Source organism: Hippocampus zosterae, chromosome 19 (assembly GCF_025434085.1).
Source record: "Hippocampus zosterae strain Florida chromosome 19, ASM2543408v3, whole genome shotgun sequence".
NCBI lineage: Eukaryota > Metazoa > Chordata > Actinopteri > Syngnathiformes > Syngnathidae > Hippocampus > Hippocampus zosterae.
In genome coordinates this window covers 6,972,746-7,000,572 of record NC_067469.1, presented here as the reverse complement: position 1 = coordinate 7,000,572, position 27,827 = coordinate 6,972,746, and the positions used below count along the sequence as shown (strand labels likewise).

Genomic DNA, 27,827 nt, shown 5'->3' with positions numbered 1-27,827 from the left:
TGAACAGAATTTCCACAGCAATCTTTTATAATAGTCGTGATTTAAAAGTGGTTTTATCGTGGGGATTTTTTCCCTGCCCTCAACAGCACCCCCCCCCCCCCCCCCTGATTGAATTCTCTCTTGTGGCCTCAATGATGAATTTGAGTTTCTGCGTTGCGGGAGGTCACGAACACAAAACCAAAACAAAAAATGTATCGACCTGAAATCTGTGACAAGGGGGAAAAAACAAATCGACAATTGCACAATTTCTACTTGTTTTTTTGTCATTAAATCCTATTTGTTTTCTATGACATTTTGTCTGCGGGTGCTTATTAACCTGCACGAAACTGTTGGTCTTTTTTTATTTAATGTTGGTGACTGTGTGCCCTTGCAGGCCACAACTGCGTTTCAATCCATTTTGAAACAGTAACATAGATATTTAATTGGTTTTAGTCTGAAAAATATGAAAATCTTACAAAACAAATCGTTTTCAGACGAATTTAAATGTTCAGGTTTCAGACGAAATCAACGCGATGTAATTCGTTTGACGAGAAAAGTCTTGTATTTTCAAACCAGTGCGGCAATAACACAATTCACATCTGATCTATATAATCTACTGCTTAATTAATTTAAAATAACACATTTATTTTCGATCGAATATGTTCTTCCCCCGCAATTTGTTGTTTGTGACGTATTTCCGCTGTGGTTTGACTCACCTTGTCGTTCCTTTAGCATTACGTCATAGGTGTAATATTCGCAGGCGAGCAGCGCCATCTTGTGGGAGATGGCAATACATGTTATTTTCGGGACGGTGCTACCATTTCTGACCCAAATGTATGTTTCGAAATCAATGTGAACAATTATCCTTTTAATTTGTAATTTATGAAAAAAAATCTAAGGCTTTTATTGTGTAGTCTGAGGCCGAATGTGCCAAATCAACTTTTTTAACGCGAATGACTGAAGAGAAATCCATCAGTGATGGAATATTTTCAAATGGATGTTTTGTTTGTTTTTTAATAACGCTGTATATTTACTGTACACTGGATTCGCTTTCAAGCAAGCCAACTTCAGGCCTCATCTTGCTATGTAATTTTCTCCCTTTATTTTGTTTGAACACAGAACTTTTCAGGATGGATGTGAAAATAGTTCATTTTTAGATGTATTCATCTTGGAAGACAATCGGAGAAAATGTACTTTTCCTTGATGACGACAAGCGGTATCCAAAGTGGGTGGATGGATAAAAGAAACTGGAATCATCTTCAGGTCAGCAAATTTACTGCCTTTTCTCCAGATGTTGTCTCTTGCTTTCATTTAATTGCTGGGGGAGGGGGGGGGGGGGTCGTATATACTATATCTACTGTAACATCTTCCTCTTGTGTGTGCATTGTAGGCTAAGAGCGGCCAGGGATTAAAATAAGGACACATGACTCAGCCCCCCCCCCTCAACAACCACTAAAATATCACAGATTTAATCCATTATCTCTACACACATTCACAATCTTACACGATAATACGTTATCTTGTACACGCCACACGTCCGCGTTTACGGGAAACCGTTTTGAGGATTTATTCCATATCGTTGATCTTAAGGTCGTACTCGTAGGTAAAAAATGACACTAGCAGTGAGGGAGGGGAAAATGTTGCAAATAAGATACTAGTGCGCTGAATTGTCTTACTGATTGAGGAAAAGAGCGTACTCGGACATTGGGAATATGGAATCAATGCTCACACGGTATTCCGTAGTGCGTATTCATGCAGTCCATGAGATGACACAATGCTCACACGAACAGAAGATGGTATCATGTGGCTCCTACAATCTACAAGCACAAAGGTTCGTCCATGTAATAAGTTTGTTTTTGTTTTTGTTTTCTCCTCCTATAACCGACCTCACAAAAAATTGACTTGGCGCCTTGAAGTTTGCGATTTCCTTTATGACCAGCTTTAAGAAGACACAAATCAACCAAATACATTGACAAAAGGACTGTCGCCAGGTTTTCCAAATCAAACCAATGAGTAACAATATGAAATTTAAAAAGTACTGTCTTAAAAAATGTTTTTACAGTAATAGTCATACTTCAAGACAAAATGAAATATGAGGGAAAAAAATTACTTTTTCCCCACACAAGGCCAAATGTGAATAAAGATGGCATAAAACTCCAAATATTAAAACGTGGACTGACACCCCTTACTTAACCAGCATGCAGACCAGAACTTCACTCGGGCATGGCTGCTTTAGAGCGCCTCATTGTGGCTCATTGTCATCTGATTGTTATGTTGGAAAAAAACAAAATTTCGACACACCGTAGCTTTGTCAGCTGACAGTAGCTACTTGTCAGCGTGGCGGTTTGAACTCGTCTGAGCATGACTTAAAGAGGCTTGACGTAAGTGGAACAGTTTAAGAGGGACATTTTGGCCGCGAAGGTATTGACATCTTTTTGAGATTTAAAAACGGGACTTCAATGGGACTCAAACTATTTGCAGATGATCTGTAGTCTACATTGGGACTGCAAAAAAAATACATTAAAAAATCAATAACTCGTTTTCTTTTGTCAAATAATAAATTAAAAAAATATTTAAGGGTTTTCCCTTTTTTTTAAAGATTCATTTCCATCCCTTTATTCAAAAACATGACATTTCAAATTGACGGTGCAATAAATGCCGAAGCATAAAAATGAGTTCTGCTTCAGTTCCTGGTTTGATTGGTCACCAAAATTTTGATCATTATTTTCCAATGTCAAAGCAAATGTTTGATTTTGATTCAACACAGTCTGCATTCATGACGGATGACGGAAATGTGATCTTTACCAATTAGAATCTTTGTGTTGAATCAAAATCAAACATTTGTTTTGACTTTGGAAAATAATGATCAAAATTGAAAGTACTGCAAAAAAATTTTTGCCCATTTTTTAAATGTTTTTGGAACAAAGCAGTTAATTAATTTTTTTGTGCGGTTTTTATCCATTCAAAATGTTTTTTTGTTTTTTGTTTTTTTTAATAGAGGGATGGAAATGAAAAGTACTGTAATGTAACCCACAAATAGACGCAACGCACGGCCGCGTATTTCTCAAATGTGAGCTATTTTTGAGCTTGGGTCAACACTTGAGCGGCTCCATTTCGGAGCACTCCGTGTCCATATCCGAGTCGTACAGAGAAATGCCCGTCGGGTCGCTACCGGGCGACATGGACGGCGTGTCCACGCTGTGGGCGGCGCGCGAGCATGTGTCGTCCCGGAAAGTTTCTGTGCAAGAGTAAAGGCCCAGGTCGGGGAGCTTTGAGGTGGGAGCGCAGCTCTTGGACTCGTCGTCGTAGCGGAAGTCCTCTAAGTCCACAAACCACTCGGGCCAGAAGCGGCGGCGAATTCGCTCGCAGTACATGGCCAAGTTGATCAGCTCGCCTTGAAAAAACAAACACGACTGAGATGCTTATCGTTGACCCCACGCTTATTGGTCACGTGATGTAATGAGACGTTCGACCTCGCTCACCTTTGATGAGCTGCTCCGGTCGCGTCCCGGGTAGAGTCCACATGGCGAGGGCCAGGTGGCCGAAAACTGTGGCATCGACTGTTGAAATCTTGGAGCCCATGAGGTACTTCTTATTGCCTGGGACACAGGAAGCGTACAGCTTTAATGCTCATTTTCACCTCAAGAGGGCAGTAGTTTGCCACTGATTTGACACTAGGCCTGTAACTGTTTGTCATCCATATTAATTGATTGCTTTTGTTTGTTCGACAGATGGCAAGAGGACCTTGAAAAAAAACCCCATCATCCATTAAATTGCAATTAGATAATTTTTTTTCAAAAGCGTTCACCTAGCAGGGTGGCCAGTGTGCGCATGTCCTTTTCCATCATGGCGTAGACTTGGTCCTCGGAGAAGCGGCCCATCCCGTGTCCGTACATCTCCCGCTTGACGATGTCGCCGGTCACGTGACTCAGGACCCACTTGAGCAGCTGGCTCAGCGGCCCGCTCACGGACAGCATTTTTTGCGTCTCCTCCAGGTTGTCCACCCACTGGCAGTATGCGATGGTCCTGCGGGCGTGGGCGGGAGGTCACGTGGCACCGCTCGGTTTGAAACGTGTGCGAAAACGACGATCTCCGATTGAAGCGATTGAAATCGTATTCATCTGCTTTAGCTCCACAAAAAAAAATTAAATCATTTTTGCCATGTGTTTTTAGCTGAAAATAGTGGGTGTGTGTTCGGAGATTTGCAATGTTATAATATAATATGTGCCATGCTATTCTACGACATTCGTAACTTGTCGTAAACAACAGCCCGACATTTCGTAACTGAAAATACCGTATTGGCCCGAATATAAGATGGGCCTGATTATAAGACGACCCCCTCTTTTTTAAGACTCAAGATTGAAAAAAGACTTTTTGAACACCAAATTAATTTTTATACAGAAAATAATGACAGTACATCTAAAACAAATGATTATCACAATATATTTGAGAGAAAAAGCATGTTATTTTACCTCATTCAAATCTAAAGTGCAATCACATTCGTAAATGAATGGCTTCTGTTTTTTTGAAATGTAAATAACATCATACCTTTCCCTCAGCTGCCGGTTAACGTGGCCGATCTTCGACCCACTTTTCTCCAGATTGTCACTACGTTGCTCCATTTTCTGTTATATCTTCTATTATTTTCTTCTCTTTTCCTTCTTACTGCAAATTTTTATTTTTATTTTTATTCGTGACAGGGGTTCACTTTGGCCCGGGGAGTCAAGTTCGACATTCGCTTCATTGATATCTGGCGCCATCTAGCGTCGTGAATGGGTATAATGTCTAGACCCCAAATATAAGACGACCCCCACTTTTTCAGTCTTATTTCAATGCAAAAAAACACCGTCTTATATTCGGGCCAATACGGTAGTTTGACGTAACCACAGCATTATGCGCATACCCACCAGTAAAAATGCTCCTCCACCATTGTGGAGACGGCGCAGGACACGGCTTTCTCCTCTGGCGTCAAGCCCTTGTCGAGGCTCACGGCCAGCCGCTCCTCCAGGAAGTCGACGATAAAGTCGGAGCCGCACGCGCGCTCGCGGTTGTACTCGATCCACGGCATCTTGCCCTGCGGTGACAGCTTCCCGTCAAAGTAGTTCTGCAAGCAGGGATAAAACCAGAGGAGTTTTACCCGCAACCCTTGCTTTGAAAACATTTAAATAAACCTGTAACCCGATAAGCGTCCCTGAAATGGTTGATCTTGATTCTAGAATCTTGTTTACGCCAGTTTCATGTTGGAAGTTGTGAGAATATATTCGCTTAATGCATCAGGTGGCTGGAATACAACTCGCCGGTTAATCTCAAGGCTTTTATACACCGCGACGAAGGGGCGCTCTAAAGTGGACAGGTAAGCCGTTGTAACCTCACCATCCCACTGCCCTTCCGTTCATTCCTACGTGTACCAATAGGTTCCCGATCACAATTTCCTCTTCAAACATCACCTAGTCCGTTGAGACGCAGAGAAGACGAGCTACCTGGTAGGGCAGGTCCACCATGCGCAGGTAGGTCTCCGTCTTAAGGCAGAAGGGGGACAAGGACGGGGCTCCGCATTTGGGCCGGGAAAATTGATGCAGAATGATGGCGTCTGTGGAGTCTAACTCTTCTTCTTTTCTAGGCCGGCCAAAGAAGGAAAGACCAAAAACACACAGATAGCTTGTAAGTAAAATTAGCCACTGTGGCTCTGGAAATCAAGAGAGCAAATAGACAATTTTCCATGTGACCTCTGACCTCACCACAAGTGACCGTCGTCAAGGCAGATTTGTTGTTGCTATGATTAATCGCCCATTGCGTTTTCTCCCCCATCCGTTGATTGACTTTGGCTTGTCAAAAATCTTAAGCCTCCGAAAAACGTTAATTAACGATTCCTTCATTGAAATGACGAAAATGGAAAATAATGCATCAAAACAGAAAATCTAGCCAGGAAATCACAAAATAAATTATAGCCCCCCCCACCGAATTTATTTTGTGATTTCCTTGTTTGTGGATATGCAACAAAGGAATAAATAAACACTTCTGAGACAGTCCAGTCTCCTACATTTTAGACAGCACTTTGTGCGCAATGATGGTTGTCTGAAAGTGCTCTATAAATACTGTGCAGTTGAGTGAGGCTAACAAATTGTATGGATAGTGTTATAACTTTGTAAGCAATGTGGATATTATATCCTCTATGAAAAAAAAACTAATAATTACCGCAGTTTATCGACTGAGTCACAGTTTTTGATTTCTCTTTGTGACTGTCCTATACTGCCCCCAGTGGTCAAGTCGCGCACAACAGGAGTCGTCATGATACACAAAGTGCGTTTACGTTCTGTTTCAGTATGTTGTTACTGTGTGTTTGGCAATGAGGTACAATCTTATAAAATGCGATTTATTAATCCGTTTCGGAGAAGTTAACTCGTATAATCTCTGCCGGCAACGTGGTTAAATGTAAAGCACGTGTAGGATTAGTGGGGTCGGAGGTTGCTGTTTATGGTGGCAGTGGGGATGTTCCGTGACGTAACAGCCGCTCACTCGCGAGTCCATCTTCTTAACGCACAATGCGCTCTCACCTCGCACAACCTGTCGATGTTAAGTAATAACATACGCCCGTCCCGGAGGACCGTCCCCCGGCCTGTGTTGTTGTTACCTGATGGCGAGTAATTCATGGAGCAAATAGGCAGCGGCAGCCAGCAGCGCTCCTCCGGCCAGATAGAGCGTCTTCCTCCACCAGGAATCCGAACCTAAAGCCGACATGATAGCGCCGCGGTCGCCGCCCATGGCGAGGGCGACGATGGCCCCATAAAACGAGGACTCCCCGCCGGCCGAGACGCCCTGGCTTCGGCCGAGGTCAACCGCGCACGGCCGCGTCCAGGCCAAAGCCACTTGCCAGCAGCACATGCTCGTGGCCGTCCGCGGCCGCTTTCCGCCTTGCTGTCGACCTCATGGGTGCTGCGAGGTCGACGGCGGTCGGCCGGCGGACACGACGAGCACCCCGGCCGCAGCTCGTCCCCGCTGCAGGGTCATTCACATCCGCGACACAGCCGAGCTCCTCTTCCTCCACTTCCTCCTCCTCCTCCTACAGACCGTCAGGGTGGACGCGTCAGTCGTAAAAATTCCGGTTGGACCCTTCACAGTAATATTCTAGTACTGCCGACTGCAGTATTTATGTGTAGGATGTGTGCCTGCGTGGTTACGCCTTGTTGTTTTTAGTCCCCAAAAAACGCCCATGTATAGTAAGGTGTTTTTTGACGAAAAAACCCGCCCATTTGGGTGGTCAGGCGTTTTTAGCCAAAATTAGCCGAGAAAAAACATCTATACTAAGGCAGTTTGAACCAAAACAAAAACAAAAAAACAGACAATGTATCGTAAAGCATTTTTGCGGGACAAAACACGACCATGTATATAGTAAGTGGTTTTTAAACCCGAAAGACGACCATGTATAGTAAGGCGTTTTTAGCCGAAAAAAAATAAAACGACCATGTATATAGTAAGGCGTTTTTAGCCGAAAAAAAACGAGCATGTGTATAGTAAGGCGTTTTTAGCCCGAAAAAAATGACCATGTATAGTAAGGCATTTTTCGCCCGAAAAAAACGACATAGTAAGGCATTTTTAGACCGAAAAAACCCGACATAGTATAGTATGGCATTTTTAGCCCGAAAAAAACGACCATGTATACAGTAAGGCGTTTTTAGCCGAAAAAAACCCACCATGTATATATAGTGAGGCGTTTTTAGCCCGAAAAAAACAACATATATATAGTAAGGCGTTTTTATCCCCCAAAAAACGACCATGTATAGAGTGAGGTGTTTTTAGCCGAAACAAACGACATGTATAGTAAGGCGTTTTTAGCCCGAAAAACTGACTGAAAAAAACAACCATGTATAGTCAGGCGTTTTTACCCAAAAAAAAGACCATGTATAGTATAGCATTTTTAGCCAAAAAAAAACGACCCTGTATAGTAAGGCGTTTTTAGACGAAAAAAACGACCATGTATAGTAAGGCGTTTTTAGACCGAAAAAAACAACATAGTATATAGTATGCCATTTTTAGCCGAAGAAAACGACCATGTACAGTAAGGCGTTTTAGACCGAAATAAACGACCATGCATAGTAAGGCGTTTTTAGGCAAAAAAAAATGACCATGTACAGTAAGGCGTTTTAGACCGAAATAATTGACCATGCATAGTAAGGCATTTTTAGGCAAAAAAAAATGACCATGTATAGTAAGGCGTTTTAGACCGAAAAAAAACGACCATGTATAGTAAGGCGTTTTTAGCCCCCCAAAAAAACGACCATGTATAGTAAGGCGTTTATGGCCGAAAAAAACGACCATGTATAGGAAGGCGTTTTTAGCCCCAAAAAATGACGTAGTATCGTATGGCATTTTTAGCCCAAAAAACGATTTTTCGCATGTCGTTTTTTTCGGCTAAAAACGCCTTACTATGTCGTTTTTTCGGTCTAAAACGCCTTACTATACTATGTCGTTTTTTTCGGCTAAAAACGCCTTACTATACTATGTCGTTTTTTTTTTCGGCTAAAAACGCCTTACTATATTATGTTGTTTTTTTTCGGCTAAAAACGCCTTACTATACATGGTCGTTTTTTTCGGTCTAAAACGCCTTACTATACATGGTCGTTTTTTCGGGCTAAAAACGCCTTACTATACATGGTCGTTTTTTTTTCGGCTAAAAATGCCATACTATACTATGTCGTTTTTTTCGGCTAAAAACGCCTTACTATACTATGACGTTTTTTTCGGCTAAAAACGCCTTACTATACATGGTCGTTTTTTTCGGCTAAAAATGCCATACGATACTATGACGTTTTTTTCGGCTAAAAATGCCTTACTTAATACATGGTCGTTTTTTTTGGCTAAAAACGCCTTACTATACATGGTCGTTTTTTTCGGCTAAAAATGCCATACTATACTATGTCGTTTTTTTCGGCTAAAAACGCCTTACTATACATGGTCGTTTTTTTCGGCTAAAAACGCCTTACTATACATGGTCGTTTTTTTTTCGGCTAAAAATGCCATACTATACTATGTCGTTTTTTCGGTCTAAAACGCCTTACTATACTATGTCGTTTTTTTTCGGCTAAAAACGCCTTACTATACATGGTCGTTTTTTCGGCTAAAAATGCCATACTATACTATGACGTTTTTTTTTGGCTAAAAACGCCTTACTATACTATGTCGTTTTTTTCGGGCTAAAAACACCTTACTATACATGGTCGTTTTTTTCGGCTAAAAACGCCTTACTATACTATGTCGTTTTTTTCGGCTAAAAACGCCTTACTATACATGGTCGTTTTTTTTTGGGCTAAAAACGCCTTACTATACATGGTCGGTTTTTTTCGGCTAAAAACGCCTTACTATACTATGTCGTTTTTTTCGGCTAAAAACGCCTTACTATACATGGTCGTTTTTTTTCAGTCTAAAACGCCTTACTATACTATGTCGTTTTTTCAGGCTAAAAATGCCTTACTATATACTATGTCGGTTTTTTTGGGCTAAAAACGCCTTACTATACATGGTCGTTTTTTTGGGGCTAAAAACGCCTTACTATACATGGTCGTTTTTTTCGGCTAAAAACGCCTTACTATACATGGTCGTTTTTTTGGGGCTAAAAACGCCTTACTATACATGGTCGTTTTTTTCGGCTAAAAACGCCTTACTATATATGGTCGTTTTTTCGGCTAAAAACACCTTACTATATATGGTCGTTTTTTTCGGCTAAAAACACCTTACTATATATGGTCGTTTTTTTTTTGGCTAAAAACGCCTTACTATACATGGTCGTTTTTTTGGGCTAAAAACGCCTTACTATACTATGTCGTTTTTTTCGGCCAAAAACGCCTTACTATACATGGTCGTTTTTTTCGGCTAAAAACGCCTTACTATACTATGTCGTTTTTTTGGGCAAAAAACGCCTTACTATACATGGTCGTTTTTTTGGGCAAAAAACGCCTTACTATACATGGTCGGTTTTTTCGGCTAAAAACGCCTTACTATACTATGTCGTTTTTTTCGGCTAAAAACGCCTTACTATACTATGTCATTTTTTTCGGGCTAAAAACGCCTTACTCTACATGGTCGTTTTTATCACAGTTTTTCGGTCTAAAACACCTTACTATACATGGTCGGTTTTTTTTCGGCTAAAAACGCCTTACTCTACATGGTCGGGTTTTTTTCAGCTAAAAATGCCATACTATACTACGTCGTTTTTTTCGGCTAAAAACGCCTTACTATACTATGACGTTTTTTTCGGCTAAAAACGCCTTACTATACATGGTCGTTTTTTTCGGCTAAAAATGCCTTACTTAATACATGGTCGTTTTTTTTGGCTAAAAACGCCTTACTATACATGGTCGTTTTTTTCGGCTAAAAATGCCATACTATACTATGTCGTTTTTTTCGGCTAAAAACGCCTTACTATACATGGTCGTTTTTTTCGGCTAAAAACGCCTTACTATACATGGTCGTTTTTTTCGGCTAAAAACGCCTTACTATACATGGTCGTTTTTTTTCGGCTAAAAATGCCATACTATACTATGTCGTTTTTTTCGGCCAAAAACGCCTTACTATACTATGACGTTTTTTTCGGCTAAAAACGCCTTACTATACATGGTCGTTTTTTTCGGCTAAAAATGCCATACTATACTATGTCGTTTTTTTCGGGCTAAAAACGCCTTACTATACATGGTCGTTTTTTTGGCTAAAAACGCCTTACTATACATGGTCGTTTTTTTTCGGCTAAAAACGCCTTACTATACTATGACGTTTCTTTCGGCTAAAAACGCCTTACTATACATGGTCGTTTTTTTCGGCTAAAAACGCCTTACTATACATGGTCGTTTTTTTGGGGCTAAAAACGCCTTACTATACATGGTCGTTTTTTTCGGCTAAAAACGCCTTACTATATATGGTCGTTTTTTCGGCTAAAAACGCCTTACTATACATGGTCGTTTTTTTCGGCTAAAAACGCCTTACTATACTATGTCGTTTTTTTTCGGCTAAAAACGCCTTACTATACATGGTCGGTTTTTTCGGCTAAAAATGCCATACTATACTATGTCGTTTTTTTTTCGGCTAAAAATGCCATACTATACATGGTCGTTTTTTTCGGCTAAAAACGCCTTACTTAATACATGGTCGTTTTTTTTGGCTAAAAACGCCTTACTATACATGGTCGTTTTTTTCGGCTAAAAATGCCATACTATACTATGTCGGTTTTTTCGGCTAAAAACGCCTTACTATACATGGTCGTTTTTTTCGGCTAAAAACGCCTTACTATACATGGTCGTTTTTTTTCGGCTAAAAATGCCATACTATACTATGTCGTTTTTTTCGGCTAAAAACGCCTTACTATACTATGACGTTTTTTTCGGCTAAAAACGCCTTACTATACATGGTCGTTTTTTTCGGCTAAAAATGCCATACTATACTATGTCGTTTTTTTCGGGCTAAAAACGCCTTACTATACATGGTCGTTTTTTTGGCTAAAAACGCCTTACTATACATGGTCGTTTTTTTTCGGCTAAAAACGCCTTACTATACTATGTCGTTTTTTTCGGCTAAAAATGCCTTACTGTACATGGTTGTTTTTTTCGGTCTAAAATGCCTTACTGTACATGGTTGTTTTTTTCGGCTAAAAATGGCATACAACACCGTCTTTTTTTTTCGGTCTAAAAACGCCTTACTATACATGGTCGTTTTTTTCGGCGAAAAACGCCTTACTATACTATGTCGTTTTTTTCCGGCTAAAAACGCCTTACTATACATGGTCGTTTTTTTCAGGCTAAAAACGCCTTACTATACATTCATTCATTCATTCATTCATCTTCCGAGCCGCTTGATCCTCACTAGGGTCGCGGGGGGTGCTGGAGCCTATCCCAGCTGTCTCCGGGCAGTAGGCGGGGGACACCCTGAATCGGTTGCCAGCCAATCGCAGGGCACACAGAAACGAACAACCATTCGCACTCACACTCACACCTACGGACAATTTAGAGTGTTCAATCAGCCTGCCATGCATATTTTTGGAATGTGGGAGGAAACCGGAGCACCCGGAGAAAACCCACGCAGGCCCGGGGAGGACATGCAAACTCCACACAGGGAGGCCGGAGCTGGAACCGAACCCGGTACCTCTGCACTGTGAAGCCGACGTGCTAACCACTGGACTACCGGGCCGCCCCCTTACTATACATGGTCGTTTTTTTTCAGTCAGTTTTTCGGTCTAAAACGCCTTACTATACATGGTCGTTTTTTTCGGCTAAAAACGCCTTACTATACTATGTCGTTTTTTCGGTCTAAAACGCCTTACTATACAAGGTCTTTTTTTTCGGCTAAAAACGCCTTACTATACATGGTCGTTTTTTTTTGGCTAAGAACGCCTTACTATACTATGTCGTTTTTTCAGGCTAAAAATGCCTTACTATATACTATGTCGGTTTTTTTGGGCTAAAAACGCCTTACTATACATGGTCGTTTTTTTGGGGCTAAAAACGCCTTACTATACATGGTCGTTTTTTTCGGCTAAAAACGCCTTACTATACATGGTCGTTTTTTTGGGGCTAAAAACGCCTTACTATACATGGTCGTTTTTTTCGGCTAAAAACGCCTTACTATATATGGTCGTTTTTTCGGCTAAAAACACCTTACTATATATGGTCGTTTTTTTCGGCTAAAAACACCTTACTATATATGGTCGTTTTTTTTTTGGCTAAAAACGCCTTACTATACATGGTCGTTTTTTTGGGCTAAAAACGCCTTACTATACTATGTCGTTTTTTTCGGCCAAAAACGCCTTACTATACATGGTCGTTTTTTTCGGCTAAAAACGCCTTACTATACTATGTCGTTTTTTTGGGCAAAAAACGCCTTACTATACATGGTCGTTTTTTTGGGCAAAAAACGCCTTACTATACATGGTCGGTTTTTTCGGCTAAAAACGCCTTACTATACTATGTCGTTTTTTTCGGCTAAAAACGCCTTACTATACTATGTCATTTTTTTCGGGCTAAAAACGCCTTACTCTACATGGTCGTTTTTATCAGTCAGTTTTTCGGTCTAAAACACCTTACTATACATGGTCGGTTTTTTTTCGGCTAAAAACGCCTTACTCTACATGGTCGGGTTTTTTTCAGCTAAAAATGCCATACTATACTACGTCGTTTTTTTCGGCTAAAAACGCCTTACTATACTATGACGTTTTTTTCGGCTAAAAACGCCTTACTATACATGGTCGTTTTTTTCGGCTAAAAATGCCTTACTTAATACATGGTCGTTTTTTTTGGCTAAAAACGCCTTACTATACATGGTCGTTTTTTTCGGCTAAAAATGCCATACTATACTATGTCGTTTTTTTCGGCTAAAAACGCCTTACTATACATGGTCGTTTTTTTCGGCTAAAAACGCCTTACTATACATGGTCGTTTTTTTCGGCTAAAAACGCCTTACTATACATGGTCGTTTTTTTTCGGCTAAAAATGCCATACTATACTATGTCGTTTTTTTCGGCCAAAAACGCCTTACTATACTATGACGTTTTTTTCGGCTAAAAACGCCTTACTATACATGGTCGTTTTTTTCGGCTAAAAATGCCATACTATACTATGTCGTTTTTTTCGGGCTAAAAACGCCTTACTATACATGGTCGTTTTTTTGGCTAAAAACGCCTTACTATACATGGTCGTTTTTTTTCGGCTAAAAACGCCTTACTATACTATGACGTTTCTTTCGGCTAAAAACGCCTTACTATACATGGTCGTTTTTTTCGGCTAAAAACGCCTTACTATACATGGTCGTTTTTTTGGGGCTAAAAACGCCTTACTATACATGGTCGTTTTTTTCGGCTAAAAACGCCTTACTATATATGGTCGTTTTTTCGGCTAAAAACGCCTTACTATACATGGTCGTTTTTTTCGGCTAAAAACGCCTTACTATACTATGTCGTTTTTTTTCGGCTAAAAACGCCTTACTATACATGGTCGGTTTTTTCGGCTAAAAATGCCATACTATACTATGTCGTTTTTTTTCGGCTAAAAATGCCATACTATACATGGTCGTTTTTTTCGGCTAAAAACGCCTTACTTAATACATGGTCGTTTTTTTTGGCTAAAAACGCCTTACTATACATGGTCGTTTTTTTCGGCTAAAAATGCCATACTATACTATGTCGGTTTTTTCGGCTAAAAACGCCTTACTATACATGGTCGTTTTTTTCGGCTAAAAACGCCTTACTATACATGGTCGTTTTTTTTCGGCTAAAAATGCCATACTATACTATGTCGTTTTTTTCGGCTAAAAACGCCTTACTATACTATGACGTTTTTTTCGGCTAAAAACGCCTTACTATACATGGTCGTTTTTTTCGGCTAAAAATGCCATACTATACTATGTCGTTTTTTTCGGGCTAAAAACGCCTTACTATACATGGTCGTTTTTTTGGCTAAAAACGCCTTACTATACATGGTCGTTTTTTTTCGGCTAAAAACGCCTTACTATACTATGTCGTTTTTTTCGGCTAAAAATGCCTTACTGTACATGGTTGTTTTTTTCGGTCTAAAATGCCTTACTGTACATGGTTGTTTTTTTTCGGCTAAAAATGGCATACAACACCGTCTTTTTTTTTCGGTCTAAAAACGCCTTACTATACATGGTCGTTTTTTTCGGCTAAAAATGCCATACTATACTATGTCGTTTTTTTCGGGCTAAAAACGCCTTACTATACATGGTCGTTTTTTTGGCTAAAAACGCCTTACTATACATGGTCGTTTTTTTTCGGCTAAAAACGCCTTACTATACTATGTCGTTTTTTTCCGGCTAAAAACGCCTTACTATACATGGTCGTTTTTTTCAGGCTAAAAACGCCTTACTATACATGGTCGTTTTTTTTCAGTCAGTTTTTCGGTCTAAAACGCCTTACTATACATGGTCGTTTTTTTCGGCTAAAAACGCCTTACTATACTATGTCGTTTTTTCGGTCTAAAACGCCTTACTATACAAGGTCTTTTTTTTCGGCTAAAAACGCCTTACTATACATGGTCGTTTTTTTTTGGCTAAGAACGCCTTACTATACTATGTCGTTTTTTCGGCTAAAAACGCCTTACTATACATGGTCGGTTTTTTTCAGTCAGTTTTTCGGTCTAAAACGCCTTACTATACTATGTCGTTTTTTTCGGGCTAAAAACGCCTTACTATACATGGTCGTTTTTTTGGCTAAAAACGCCTTACTATACATGGTCGTTTTTTTTCGGCTAAAAACGCCTTACTATACATGGTCGTTTTTTTTGGGCTAAAAACGCCTTACTATCATATGTCGTTTTTTTCGGCTAAAAACGCCTTACTATACTATGTCGTTTTTTTCGGCTAAAAACGCCTTACTATACATGGTCGTTTTTTTCGGCTATAAACGCCTTACTATACATGGTCGTTTTTTTCGGGCTAAAAATGCCATACTATACTACGTCGTTTTTTTGGGCTAAAAACGCCATACTATACTATGTCGGGTTTTTTTTCGGTCTAAAAATGCCTTACTCGACATGGTTGTTTTTTTTTAGCTCCAACGCCTTCCAATACATGGTCGTTTTTCTGATTAAAAAAAAACGCATTTCTATACATGGTTGTTTTTTCGGCTAAAAATGCCTTACTATACATGTTTTTTTTTTCAACTCCAATGTCTGACTATACATGGTCGTTTTTCTGAGCTAAAAACGAATTTCTAAACACGTTTTTTTTTTCAGTTAAAATATACAGTTACATTATACATGTATATCATCTTTTGCAATGAAGACAATAGTGGAGTCGTCAGAGAACTTCTGAAGGTGGCAGGTTGGAGTGATGTAGCTGAAGTGCGAGGTGTAGAGGGTTAACAGGAATGGCGTGCCGCAGCTTGTCCACCAGTAGGTTGGGCTGGATGGTATTGAGGGCACTGGAGAAATCAAAGAACATCATCCTCACAGCGCCGAGTGAAGGAGGTAGATGATGGCGTCCTCCACACCGATGCCGGGCTGGTAGGCAAACTGCAGCGGGTCCAGTGATGAGCTCACCAGCGGTCGCAGGTCGGCGAGTACGAGTCTCTAAAGATTTGTGTGTATTATAGATCTATATACCATACTTTCCGCACTAAAAGGCGCACTGGATTATGAGGCGCACATTCAATGAATGGCCTGTTTTGTAATTTTGTTCATATATTGGATGCACTGGATTATAAGATGCAATATACAATGCATCCACTAGATGGACCTGCACTCCTTCCGTTCATGACCACCTCCGAAAAACGTAAACTAACGCTTACTTCAATGAAAATACGAAAATAGAAAAGAATGCAACAAGACAGAAAATCAAACGAGGAAATCTCAAAATAAATTCTATAGCCCCCTGACAGAATTTGGCATTTCCTTGAGCGTAGCTCCAACAGAACGATCAAAGATGTCAGTAAAATGTAGGAGACTACACAGTCTCAGAAGTGTTCATTTATTCCTTTGTTGTGTACTGTATTGACAAACTAGGAAATCACAAAAGCTAAAAACGCCTTACTATACATAGCTGTTTTTCGGGGGTAGACAAATCAGCTTCCGGTAACTGAATATTCCGGTCGGGTGAAAGCCCTTTAAATAAATAACGAAAAAAAAAAACATTTCAGACTCGAGAGAACAGTCATGTAGGCAGATGGACAGTGCCAGAATTCATTAAAGTGCCCGCCGCCCACCCTTCAGGAATGCAGAACTTTGTTAAAATGCTTACATTTAATATGAATCACCAGTGACGCGTGTCACACGAAAATCACACAAGAGAACAACCAACACCCTTCAGAACTGTGCGGCAAAATCCTCTCCAGCAGAGAAACATCATAATTTACACCCTGAAATGGAACACCGTGTCCTCTCTAATGTCAGCAGCTTTTATTTTGTAAGGCTTTAAAAGTACCTCGTCATTGGTACATGCACGCACAACGCAAAACGACGTTCATACATTTGTGCACGGGTAATCAAGTCCACGAGTAAATAGATGCCAATCTTTTTCCAAAAAGTTTCAAGAAAGGAGCTTCTATTTCAGTTGAGTGGGAGCGAACCAAATATAAGATTGACATTTCAACAAAAAATTAAATTAAAGTGGAATCATCATGATTGAATGAATATGAACATATTTACAAAATGGATGTGGTTAAAAAGGCAATTGATGGATTTGAAAGGATCAGATTACTTCGAGTGGACAATATTACTGCACCCTGAGCAATTCACACACTCACACACCCACTCACTCACTTGCTGCCACGGATAGAGTTGTGATCAAGTTTTGTCATTAAAAGGAGTCCTCCTGCATCAAGGTCAGGATGATTATTACCATCACGTTCGTCATCATCCCTCCTCCCCTTTTTGACGGCAAGGGCAGCTCACAGGAGGTCGGGGGCGGGGCCCGGGGGTCAAAGTCAAATGCGATGTCTTTACCACTCCTTTCTTTGTGCCGGCGTTACGACTGGTTGTACGAGTTGCTTTGGTTGCCGTTGGAGCTCTGGTCATTTTCGCTGGTTGGAAGAAAACGAGACAAAAACGGTTACTCCATGCGTTCCCGTCAGCCATTTTGTGGTGATTGAGGGTACCTGTTGGGAGGCGGTTTTGGTTTGGGCATCTTGTTGAGCACGGCGGCGATCTCTTTGCGGTCATCGAAGTTCTTCCACTGGTCGTACAGCTTGAGGATGACACGGATGATCTCCAGGATCTGAACACATTGATGATTGTGTGAACCAAGCATCAAAAAAGGTTGATCATGACATTAAAAAAAAAATTTGAACAACATAATTCAATTGACCATATTAATGACCATACACAGGGCGCACCGGATTTTAAGGCGCGCTTGAGCTTATAAGAAAATGAAAGACTTTTCGGTGCGCCTCATAGTGCGGAAAATGCGGTAATATTTACGTAACCATGTTGAGGACGTTAAACGTTCAAAATTTCTTTTCGTGTGTGTGTTTGTGTGCGAGTCACGACAATCCGCTGCCATTTCTCTTCAACTATTTGTCCAAATGCACGCGTGAGTGGAAACCTTGTCCATGTCCACGGAGAGCTCTGCAAACCACTGCCTGGCGTCCTTCTGCTGCACCACGCAGGCCACATGCAGACAAGCTTTGGCGGAGGGGAAACAAAAAGAGCAACATGAACACAGCTGACTCGGAGATGTGGCTCGATGGCGGCCGTGCGGGGAGGGAAAAGGTTGGCCGCACCCAGGGCGATCATGAAGGGAGGGTAGAGCAGACACAGGTCGGTCCTGTAGGTGTCATTCACGATGCGCCTGGGGGGTAGACACAGCAGAGAAGCTCCACGAGCACTGCGAAAATAGGCGGAAGAGACCCCCCCTCCAAAAAAAAGGGAGGGGCGGCGGAGAACAGACTGACCAGGCCAGCGGCAGTAGCATGTCCTCCTGGCCCATGTCCTGCACGTACTGCAGAAGCGGTCTGTATGGGTGGTACACGATCAAGCAGCAGTCCTGAAATGGCAAACCGCAGCGACTCACCATTTCATTTGTTTCGATGCAAACATTTCAAAAATTAAAAAAAAAAAAACTCCCAGCTATTCTGCCTTTTTCTGTGGCAACGAGGTGCTCTCTAGTGGACATGCTAGTGGACAACCTGAATGCAAAATTTGACCGAAACAGTAAGGTCAAGGTCTAACTTAAGACCATAACAGCCTAGAATCAAAGAGAGCTCAAACGTTTTATATCTTTTTTTTTTAATCCACACTGGGGGCCCAATCCAAACCCCCCCCCTAAATATAGATTTTATATCTTAATAAAAACATGCAACTCACCATCAACTCCAGCAGGTAGAATTCACATTCTAATATCTGCAAAGACAACGCAATTCGTTCAGACTTCATTTTGCGCCTGAACAGGTGGTGGAGGAATATGATTGGGACGTACATATTTGGTGGTGTGCTAAAGGCTCGAAATGCTCCACATTTTTTTTTTCTTGTGGGACGCCCTGCCCCGAGATACTACACGCGCAAAATCAGGGCCTTCGGGAAAATCTTTCATCGACACGTGTGTGACTTACATGATTCATCCGGTAAGGGAACTCCTTTGGGAAGGCGTATGAGAATCTTGTTTTCACTAGTTTGATGGGGGGAAAAGAAGAATGCCAATAAAAAAAAAAAACAGCAATTATACGAGTTAATAGATTGTGAGTGTATGTTGACTTACACACGGATGTAGCTGCAGAGATCAACCTGGTGTTGGAAACCACTCCGAATTCCTGTGGGGGAAAAAAATAAAACTATTTAAAAAAATAAAAACAACAAAAGTGTGGATAATATTTGTTATGAGGAAAGCGTCATGTTACTAGTTAGGAAATTTGAAAAAATTGCAAGAATGAGAATCAAATTTATAAGACACCAAAACAAAAACAATACATGAGTGATGTCATGAGAAAAGTTACAATCACTAAAAATAGTGCTGACATACCCCAGACTTGGGAGTCTAGTCATAAAACAGACCTGCTTTTCATCTCGTGACAAAAATAGTTTTATCCATTCATCATTTTTCATTTTTTTATGTCCTTTTCAGTGAAGACTTCTGAAAGTGTCCATACCTCCACTTTGGAAGCTAAGAAAACACAGGTCGGAGCCATGAGAACTGGGTCGATACTTTTTAGTGAATATCTGTGGAAATAACCCCAAATTTACACAAATACTGTCCCACGGTGCCAATATCCCATTTGGGTAGCACGATTATTTCAGGACTTACCTTGCATAGAAGCGTTTGAAGTAGACAGTAGCGGTGGCGATAACCTGTTGCCTCAGTTTCAAGTGTTCTCCCAAAGACTGAATGACTGACAAGAACACACAAATCAATGGTTCGGTCATTCAAGCACAAAAATAAAAATCTTCCCCCAAAAATTCATAATTACAATTCATATGGACATGCTCAATTATTCCACGTTAAACCCATGAATATTTGTTTCAAAATTATGTGACTAATGTAAAAAAGAATTTTAAAAAATGTTTCATAAAATTCAAATATTTCTAATTCAGAAATATTGAGTTTGAAATGTGGGTCCTTCAGTGAAATATTTAAAATTAGTGTGAGGAGTATTTAAAAATTAAATGCATAAAAAGTAACTTGGAAAAATGTCAACTATTGAAAATTCAATCAACAGAATTAAAAAAACAATCTTTCAAACATTTCAAATTGATAAATCTTGCATTTGAAATGAGTAGTTAGGATACAAACCATTTCATTTCGAGAAATATGTTAACAGAAAATGCTGCATTTTCTATTTAACTTGAAATTGATCGCGTAAGCTAATTTGGCGAATAAGTCAAATATTTTAAAATGACCACAAAAAAAAATTGGTATTCCGTTTGCTTTCGGACGCGAAAGGGAATTTATTGTTTGGCGCAGAATGTGCTATGTGCTGTCGAGTTTGTATAGTACGGCAGAAGGTAAACACCGTTGGCAAAGAAGATCTGCAGTTTCCAATATTCCTCCTCAGAGAGGATCTTCAGGTCCTTCTGTCGTTCCTTCATGAGGTCCTGCTTATCCAGCACCCACTGCAGACTTGGCCAAGACAAAATTCCACATTTCAGCTACTTTTGACTACATATAAATTTCTCACAGCACAGCAATATGGTTGAAGAGTAGTTCCAAACAATAGTCAAAAAAAATTGACAGTTCAGTGACAAATGTGTTATTATAACCAACGGGGGGCGATGGGCGCTCTTCTTTCCAAGCTGTTACTAAGCACAATTTATGGTTTCTAACAAAGTTAATATTCGGGGCTAAAACGTGACGTTGACTTTCAAAGCTGAAACAGTTGCGTTTGAGTCTGGAAAAAAACAACATTGTCTCCTGGACAGTTTCGAGATCGACGGCTAGCTTCCACGGGGGGCAATGCTAGGCCCCGAGAAAAATATAGCGGCTTCGGCGATTAAAAACGTATCCTGTTCATCTCGTTGCATCAAACTTACTAGTGAGAACTTTGCCAGAAGTTTCCAGCCATGGCGGACGAGACGAGGTAGAAGAGGACACTTTAAATTTGCGTTGATTTACTGCAAAGAAGTGGACGCCGGAAAAACTGGAGCGACGCAAAAAACATTCCGGGGGAAACAAACCAGCAAAGAATAAAACATGGTTCCGCATGCCAGGATTATTTTCAAAAGACAAAACGACTTTGAATGACGTTCTCTTGAAACTGTCTCACCTAGATCATCTGGGGAAGTTCACAATTAATATTTAGCCAATAACATGAAAAACATAATATACGTAATTACACGAGGTCCTGAATCTTAAATGTATTAATCGACAGCAGCTCACTACAGCATAAGTGTTTTGGTAGTTCGAATTGTCTGTAATTCGTTTTTGCTAGACCAACCAGATAATTATTCTCACAGGGAAGCAGTCACTGCCTGGAGAACTAAACCACGAAGATGATGCCTCTGTGATGTCGAAGAGGAAGATAGTCATAGTCAAGTGGGTGCCACTCTAAAAAAAAAAAAAAAAAGTCCTGCAAATCGAAAAAAAATGCATTCTAAATTCATCAACCGAAAAGTGTTCTGACAAATGTGAATGATTTATTTAAAACAAAAGAAATCAAGTACATAGAATGAGGTTTGACAATTTGCTATTCATCCCATAATTTCTTTGCGCAGCAATGATCCAAGGTGATTTCAAGAACTGCCTGGTGTAAACATGTGCGTTTTTAATCTGAAAAGACGGACCTGGTCACAACACATTTCAAACACTTCACTTCATGTGTGTGAATTATTTTACTAAAAGCATTCTTGTTCCTGATCATTTCCGTTCAATGAGGCACTGTTTGTATAGTGAAGTACTGCACATTGAGTGTGATACAGAAAAGCGCTCAGTCAATCGATGCAGGATTATATGATTATCGTGATTAAATGAAGAGATTTTGCAAGGCTTGCAACTAAATAGTGTCATCGTTAATTATTCCTTCACTTAGTTTGTTGTTGAACCGTATTTAAAAAAAAAAAAAAAAGCATGTTTGAATTACCATCCTTCAAAAAACAAGACATTTCAAATCGACAGCGCAGAAAGTGCAGAACCAAATGAATTATTATGAGACAGTTACTGGTCTGGTCCATAACATGACAGAAAATCAGCAAAAATGTTGATTATTGTTGTAAACGCAAATGTTCAATACAAAGAAAAGTCTGCCTTCATTGAGGAGTAGATATTGAGGAAAATATACGAGTGAGAAGCAGCATTTAATATTAAAGTGAAAATGGTACCGAAAACGATTCATGGATTTTCAAAAATCATGATTCATTTAATCATCAAATAGTTGATTCATTTTTCACCTCTGTTTTGTCTGTAGCTCAGAATTAGGGAGCAGATAGTATTTTTTTTTCTCTGTATTATGAATCATCAGAGCATCAATAGCACCTTCCACCCCCACACCCAAAAACATACCCCTGTATTGGATATATTATATTTTCAGTAGCGTTTAAAAAAAAAAGTTCAATCTCCATTTTTTCCATCAACCGAATCCTTATGATTTTCTGAATTAATACAAATGAAAATAGGCTCCAGCATACCTGCCGGCCTTCTGGTTCCGAAATAGAACAACAATTTGAAGTCTTTCAGCTATCGGCTATTATTCTACTGTGTTTTACATTTTTTTTTCACATTTTCGTCACCGTATCGTTTCCGTCTCGAGGTACTGCATCGGTATCGCGGCAACACCAGTTCAAGTTTCTGTTTACGACTGCATAGTTTACTAGTGCAAAGGTTTTGGTTCATCTCCCACCCCGCCAGCGAGGCGATACACTGCAAGGCTTACTTCATGTGCCAAGGAGTCAGCGCTCTCCTAAAAAAAAAAAAACAACAACAAATGTGTGTAAGCAACACCCGCAAACTGACACACGCCTGACAGGCAGGCTGACCTCACCTGAGTGTCCGCTTCAGCGTAAACTCGGACCACGTCCTCCGTGCCGGACGGCCTCACGAAGGCACGAGCGTGTCGATACTTTGCCACCAAGGTGTCGATGGCGTCCTGCAGGCCCGCCGGGCTCACCGCACGTCTCTCGGCGTCGGTCGTGTCGATCAGCCGGCGGTCTGACACCTGCCGCGCACACACACAGACAGCGCCCACGCGATCACTGGACACTTTTAACATCGACTCTCGTCGACCATCAGCAATGAACTGCTATAGCATACGTTTGCCTTGCCTTGACTTTCAGTTGCCGGTTGGGCACGTCAGTGTAGATGGCGTCCCACTGCTGCACCGTCATTCCCTTCAAGGCCAAGATCGCCTCGATCAGCAGCATGTCAGAAATGGCGTCGCCTATTGTCTATGGGAGGAAAAGCGGTCATGACTTAAGATGACTACGTTGGTATTATTAGCCAAGTACCTGGTTGGTGACGTTGATGATGTGCCGCAGAAGAATGGCCGCTCTCTTCCTGGTGTCATCGGTGCGGACGTCCTCGGCCAGTTGTCTGATCTTCTCCTCGGCCGCGCGGCTGAACAACACCTGGACATGCGCGCGCTGTCACTGAATGTGTGATGGCGAGGGATATTGCCGTTTTGTTTTTTTAAAGAGGAAAATGATCAAAACGAAATCTGTACTCATCACCATCTACATCCTCTGAGAGGCTGTTTATATGCCTCAGGAGATGCTGCTGTTTTTTTCTTTTTTGGTTAGCAAGACAGCGAGAAATGTGCTCAATCCAACTGGAGTCCATCGAGGTGACTTACCGTCCCGTGGCCGTTAGCCTCAAAGTAAACGCCGGTGTCAAACTCCTGCGCCGCGCGATGGAGGTGCTTCACTCCAGTCTTCGTGCACCTCACAATCACCTGAACCGACGCGCAAGAGCCCATCAGTGTTTCCTTTGCGAGAGCGCAGTCACACGTGTGTTCACCTTCATTGTGTCCTCCAGGTAGCGAGTGGAGCTGCCGTTAGCGTAGGCCGTTTGCACCACCGCTATCTTTAAATTTAAGCGAGCCTGAAAAAAAAAAACGTTTATCAGCCTCTGTCCCAAACCACCAGGCTGCAAAAAACAAAACATCGGAGACCACTGACTTGCAGCTTTTCTCATCCGTACCTGCATGAGGAGCTCTTTGAGGAACGTGGTAATGAGCGTTGCCATCTTGTCTCCATCCAGGAGGTGGAAGTGGTCCTCGCTGTCGGTGTAGTAATAAACGATGCGGTCGGCGTCGCCGTCAAATGAGCAGCAGCGCTCGCCGCTTTGGACCTTGACGCCTACCACGGAAACATGTTAAGGATAATCACGGTTAAAACCAAAAGTTGAATATCTGTGATTATACATCCCAAAAAAAAATTATAATTGCAAAAATGTGTTGACCACTGTTAAGAGGAAATTACTCCTACTCGAAACATATTTTAATGTCAATTAAAAGCAATGCAAAAAAATTTAAGTCAAATAAAATCATTCCTATTCAAATAAATCTAAAATATGAATATTTGATCACGAATACACACACGATATTAACCAATCAGAACTAACAAAAAATGATCAATGCTAAAAAATAAAAAAAAATAAAGTGTTCATTTACATAATTAAGTACATTAGTTAATCAAGGGACAAAAACATACTGTACTTAAAAAAAAAACAGTAGGTGGCAAAAAATGAAAAACTGAAATAAAATAAGATATCCTTTATTTGTCCCACACTGGGGAAATTTACAGCCTATATGAAATACTGTCATGTAAACATGTAATTCAATGCATTTCAAGGATAAGACAAGAAAAAAATACAATCAAAATAGTACTATAATTCATCTTCCGTACCGCTTGATCCTCACTAGGGTCGCGGGGGGTGCTGGAGCCCATCCCAGCCGCCTCCGGGCAGTAGGCGGGGGACACCCTGAATCGGTTGCCAGCCAATCGCAGGGCACACAGAAACAAACAACCATTCGCACTCACACTCACACCTAGGGACAATTTAGAGTGTTCAATCAGCCTGCCACGCATGTTTTTGGAATGTGGGAGGAAACCGGAGCACCCGGAGAAAAGCCACGCAGGCCCGGGGAGAACATGCAAACTCCACACAGGGAGGCCGGAGCTGGAATCGAACCCGGTACCTCTGCACTGCGAAGCCGACGTGCTAACCACTGGGCTACCGGGCCGCCCATAGTACTATAATGAATGTATAAAAAAAATGGAACAATCATCCCTTCTGGCACATTCCCTGACAATGCCAATCAAATCTCCTGAAGTCTTATTGACGACTGCACCAAAACCAAAAAGGCTACACAACCCACCTGTGGGTGGCTTTTGCTGCACTTTGACAAAGTCGGCCCCGCACTGGTGGTTGAGCTTTCCGTGACCTTCGTTGAAGAGGGAAATCTGCAGCTCCCTCTTGAGGTGACGCTCCATCTCTCGCAGCTTCAGCGCGCCGATGCCATTGGCGCCGTCCACCGTCAGGTGCTTCTGGTCGTCAGTACGGTTGGGTGTCTACACACATAGACAAAGGCGGTCAGTAACTAAGTACTTGAGTATTTATTTTTATGATGACTTTTTACTTTTCACTGCCAACATGTTTGTAATTTACTTTACATTTTTGGTGAGCTCGATAAACGCCTGACAGAGTTTCCTGTAGTATCCTTCCACCGTGGCCTCGCCGTATTGCCCGTGCGTGTTGTAACAGCAAACCATGTAGTGAAGCTGCGGGGTGGTCACCAAGCCATAATCTTTTTGGGACAGACGCAAGTGAGGAGGTGAGATTCCAAACTCACGATATAGACTCCACTGTACGGGCGAGTGACGCCAACCTTTGCTGCGTCCTCCCAATGACGACACGCCATCCAGGACTGCTTGTGACAGCCTTTCACTGCTGCTCCTGACAAAATTAATTAGAAAGAATTACAACTTGTGTATTTGAAACAACCACATTGCTTTGAATGTCTACTAGCTGTACGGCAACACGCAATTGGCTAACGAATAGCATTTAGCATTTATAGTCGTGCAGTCACTACTATTGAAGCAAGGGAAAAATGAATATCGTACTGTAGTGACACATGTAGACGGACTAATCATAGGCATATATTCTTTATCCTCTGTGAATACAACTAATGTGTGTCTTTATTTTTCGAGAAATGCAATCAATGAGTGTTTCCCCCATTTTTAACTTGGGTTGGGCTCTTGTGCTCTTGTGCATGTGGATGATTTCATGGCACTCGTGTATTTTTTTTCTTTTCTGTTGACCAGTGTTATCGGGCACCTGGTGTCTTTGCCCACAAACACTAAGGCCCCCTGGTTCATGTCAATGTCTTCTTTCTCTATGATGTCCTCCAGCACTATAAGCAACTCCTGCTGCTCCGCATTGGCCAGCCGGGTGGCGTAGCCCTCCCAAGCGAGCGTCACCATCTCGCCCATGGGGTCAATCAGCTTCACCCCGTTGTCCTCCTGCGAGACCAACGGAAAGTTAGGACAGAGGTAGGTGTCAACTTTAATTGAGGTTAACCAAGGAGCACCTCTGGGTTGTGGGACGCAGTAACCATGACTCCGATGGCGGCTTTGGTTTGTTTGGCACGCAGAACTGCCAGCAGGCCCATACGGAACATGACGTGATCCAGATGGCTGGCGTTGGTCCTGAAACCAGCCGTGCCGTACTGCAAAACCAAGCCAGGGGGCTTGGGGTGCATCTCAGGCTGTTTGGAAACTTGCTCCAAGTGGGCCATTACTGAAACAAACGTGTGATTCAGTACAAACGCAGTGTGATTAGTCTATGACTAGCATGATTCCATTCTTAACCGAAATACTTTTGGAAGCACAGGCATACTCTGTTGCAGTAGGTTCGAAATCAAAGGTGGGCCAACTTTTGAGTTCAACGACAGAACGTCAAACGATAGATGGGTTATTAGTAGATGAGTTAAGAAAGAAAAATAAACCATGTAAAGGCCGTATTAATGATAACGTAATAGAGTTCGAGTTAAAATATGCTTTAATGCCCATAGTGACAGAGAAATAAAGCTGTCAAGAGTGCAAGAAGGCAAAGTTCAAACTCCATAAACTCGTGTAAATGGCAAGACACGCCCAACTCACTAACGCCGACTCACATTATTTACAGTCGCGATTTTAATTCTTACAGACCTACACGCCAAACGGATGCTATCAAAACGTTCAAGTGTTTGTAAACTTGCAATGTCGTCGAATTGATTATGGTCAAACTTACTGATGTTGTTTTCAACCTCGTCGTTGAGCAGCATGAGTTGGTCTTGGGGACGTGGCTTAACTTCCGGGTACGTCATGCGGTTTGGGCGCGGCTTTTAGCCCCGGCGTCGAGCTGTAATAATTAAAAAACACACGCATAAAATAACAGTGCCTTTAATATCACCTTATTTGATATACCTAGGCAAGAATTTGATGAAAAAGGCAAGAATTGAAGGACGTTTTCGAGTTAGGGGAGGACAGCATTTTCACTGTGTACGTCACGTGACGCCATGCAATGCGAACCCTGCGGTAATCACGCACCACACGGGGTTAATTTGCTAGACATACAAATGAAGCAATAAACGAAAACAAATTTCTGAAATCCAAAGAACCTTGGGACGAGAAAAAAGTGCGGCACTCAACAATTTAACGACGTTCTCGATCCAACGTGTGTCGGGGGTGGGGATTACAGGAACGCGATGCCAGAGTGACGTCATAAAGTCAGATACATTTACAGTAGTTATTTTTCTTCATTACCATTCAATGAAAACCCCGTGAAAACGCAATTACCACATACGTATATACTTTGTTTTTTGTCACTTTGTTGAAGTTGGATGTTATTGCGGGTGGGGGGAGTGAGTACTGTGTACTATTAGCACGAGTTGCGATGGCCATCTTCAAAATATGTCGTGAACAGTGTTGGGCGACTAACTTCTATTCTATTTCCAAAAT

The 27,827-nt window shown here is 41.3% G+C and overlaps 3 protein-coding genes across 6 annotated transcripts; all 3 read right to left on the bottom strand.

Annotated features, from left to right (window-relative positions):
* Positions 1-1,433: 1,433 nt before the first annotated feature.
* On the bottom strand, positions 1,434-27,204 carry pgm3 (phosphoglucomutase 3). Of its 4 annotated transcripts, XR_007960151.1 has the most exons (14): positions 27,118-27,203; positions 26,417-26,625; positions 26,164-26,348; positions 25,715-25,782; positions 25,500-25,633; positions 25,205-25,397; positions 24,025-24,182; positions 23,842-23,925; positions 23,678-23,776; positions 23,334-23,453; positions 23,151-23,273; positions 22,871-23,044; positions 21,542-22,789; positions 1,434-2,133 (listed from the first exon to the last, which is right to left on the bottom strand). XR_007960151.1 is itself a non-coding variant. In XM_052053430.1 (13 exons), exons 1-13 carry the CDS (start codon positions 27,191-27,193, stop codon positions 22,700-22,702), a joined length of 1,713 nt encoding a protein of 570 aa, XP_051909390.1. In that variant the 5' UTR covers positions 27,194-27,203; the 3' UTR covers positions 21,509-22,699. The 4 variants fall into 4 exon arrangements, 3 of the variants coding, with proteins under 3 accessions (XP_051909390.1, XP_051909391.1, XP_051909392.1); XM_052053430.1 differs by lacking the exon at positions 1,434-2,133 and having other exon boundaries at positions 21,509-22,789; XM_052053431.1 differs by lacking the exon at positions 1,434-2,133 and having other exon boundaries at positions 21,509-22,789; positions 27,002-27,162.
* On the bottom strand, positions 2,950-7,119 carry faxca (failed axon connections homolog, metaxin like GST domain containing a). The gene is made up of 6 exons (XM_052053434.1): positions 6,611-7,119; positions 5,460-5,595; positions 4,887-5,083; positions 3,788-4,005; positions 3,462-3,578; positions 2,950-3,373 (listed from the first exon to the last, which is right to left on the bottom strand). The coding sequence occupies exons 1-6, from the start codon at positions 6,859-6,861 to the stop codon at positions 3,072-3,074; spliced, it is 1,221 nt and encodes a 406-aa protein (XP_051909394.1). The 5' UTR covers positions 6,862-7,119; the 3' UTR covers positions 2,950-3,071.
* Positions 16,396-21,090, bottom strand: ccnc (cyclin C). Its single transcript, XM_052053435.1, has 12 exons — positions 20,928-21,090; positions 20,411-20,517; positions 19,705-19,789; positions 19,550-19,619; positions 19,162-19,213; positions 19,016-19,071; positions 18,771-18,806; positions 18,359-18,450; positions 18,188-18,255; positions 18,010-18,089; positions 17,564-17,682; positions 16,396-17,488 (listed from the first exon to the last, which is right to left on the bottom strand). Exons 1-12 carry the CDS (start codon positions 20,957-20,959, stop codon positions 17,434-17,436), a joined length of 852 nt encoding a protein of 283 aa, XP_051909395.1. The 5' UTR covers positions 20,960-21,090; the 3' UTR covers positions 16,396-17,433.
* Positions 27,205-27,827: the final 623 nt, after the last annotated feature.

What these genes read in the sequence shown, in the direction of transcription:
- faxca (XM_052053434.1), bottom strand. Translation starts at nt 6,861, where the DNA reads ATGTGCTGCTGGCAAGTGGCTTTGGCCTGGACGCGGCCGTGCGCGGTT. An exon ending in TGGTGGACCTGCCCTACCAG is followed by an intron (nt 5,084 to 5,459) that starts GTAGCTCGTCTT and finishes CCCTGCTTGCAG; the next exon opens with AACTACTTTGACGGGAAGCT. An exon ending in GTGGAGGAGCATTTTTACTG is followed by an intron (nt 4,006 to 4,886) that starts GTGGGTATGCGC and finishes CCACGCCCGCAG; the next exon opens with GACCATCGCATACTGCCAGT.
- ccnc (XM_052053435.1), bottom strand. Translation starts at nt 20,959, where the DNA reads ATGGCTGGAAACTTCTGGCAAAGTTCTCACTA. An exon ending in TCTTAGCTTCCAAAGTGGAG is followed by an intron (nt 19,214 to 19,549) that starts GTATGGACACTT and finishes TTTCCCCCACAG; the next exon opens with GAATTCGGAGTGGTTTCCAA. An exon ending in TCCCTTCATGATCGCCCTGG is followed by an intron (nt 18,090 to 18,187) that starts GTGCGGCCAACC and finishes CCTCCGCCAAAG; the next exon opens with CTTGTCTGCATGTGGCCTGC.
- pgm3 (XM_052053430.1), bottom strand. Translation starts at nt 27,193, where the DNA reads ATGACGTACCCGGAAGTTAAGCCACGTCCCCAAGACCAACTCATGCTG. An exon ending in CGAGGTTGAAAACAACATCA is followed by an intron (nt 26,626 to 27,117) that starts GTAAGTTTGACC and finishes CGTTTGTTTCAG; the next exon opens with TAATGGCCCACTTGGAGCAA. An exon ending in ACCGGCAACTGAAAGTCAAG is followed by an intron (nt 23,045 to 23,150) that starts GCAAGGCAAACG and finishes TGTGCGCGGCAG; the next exon opens with GTGTCAGACCGCCGGCTGAT.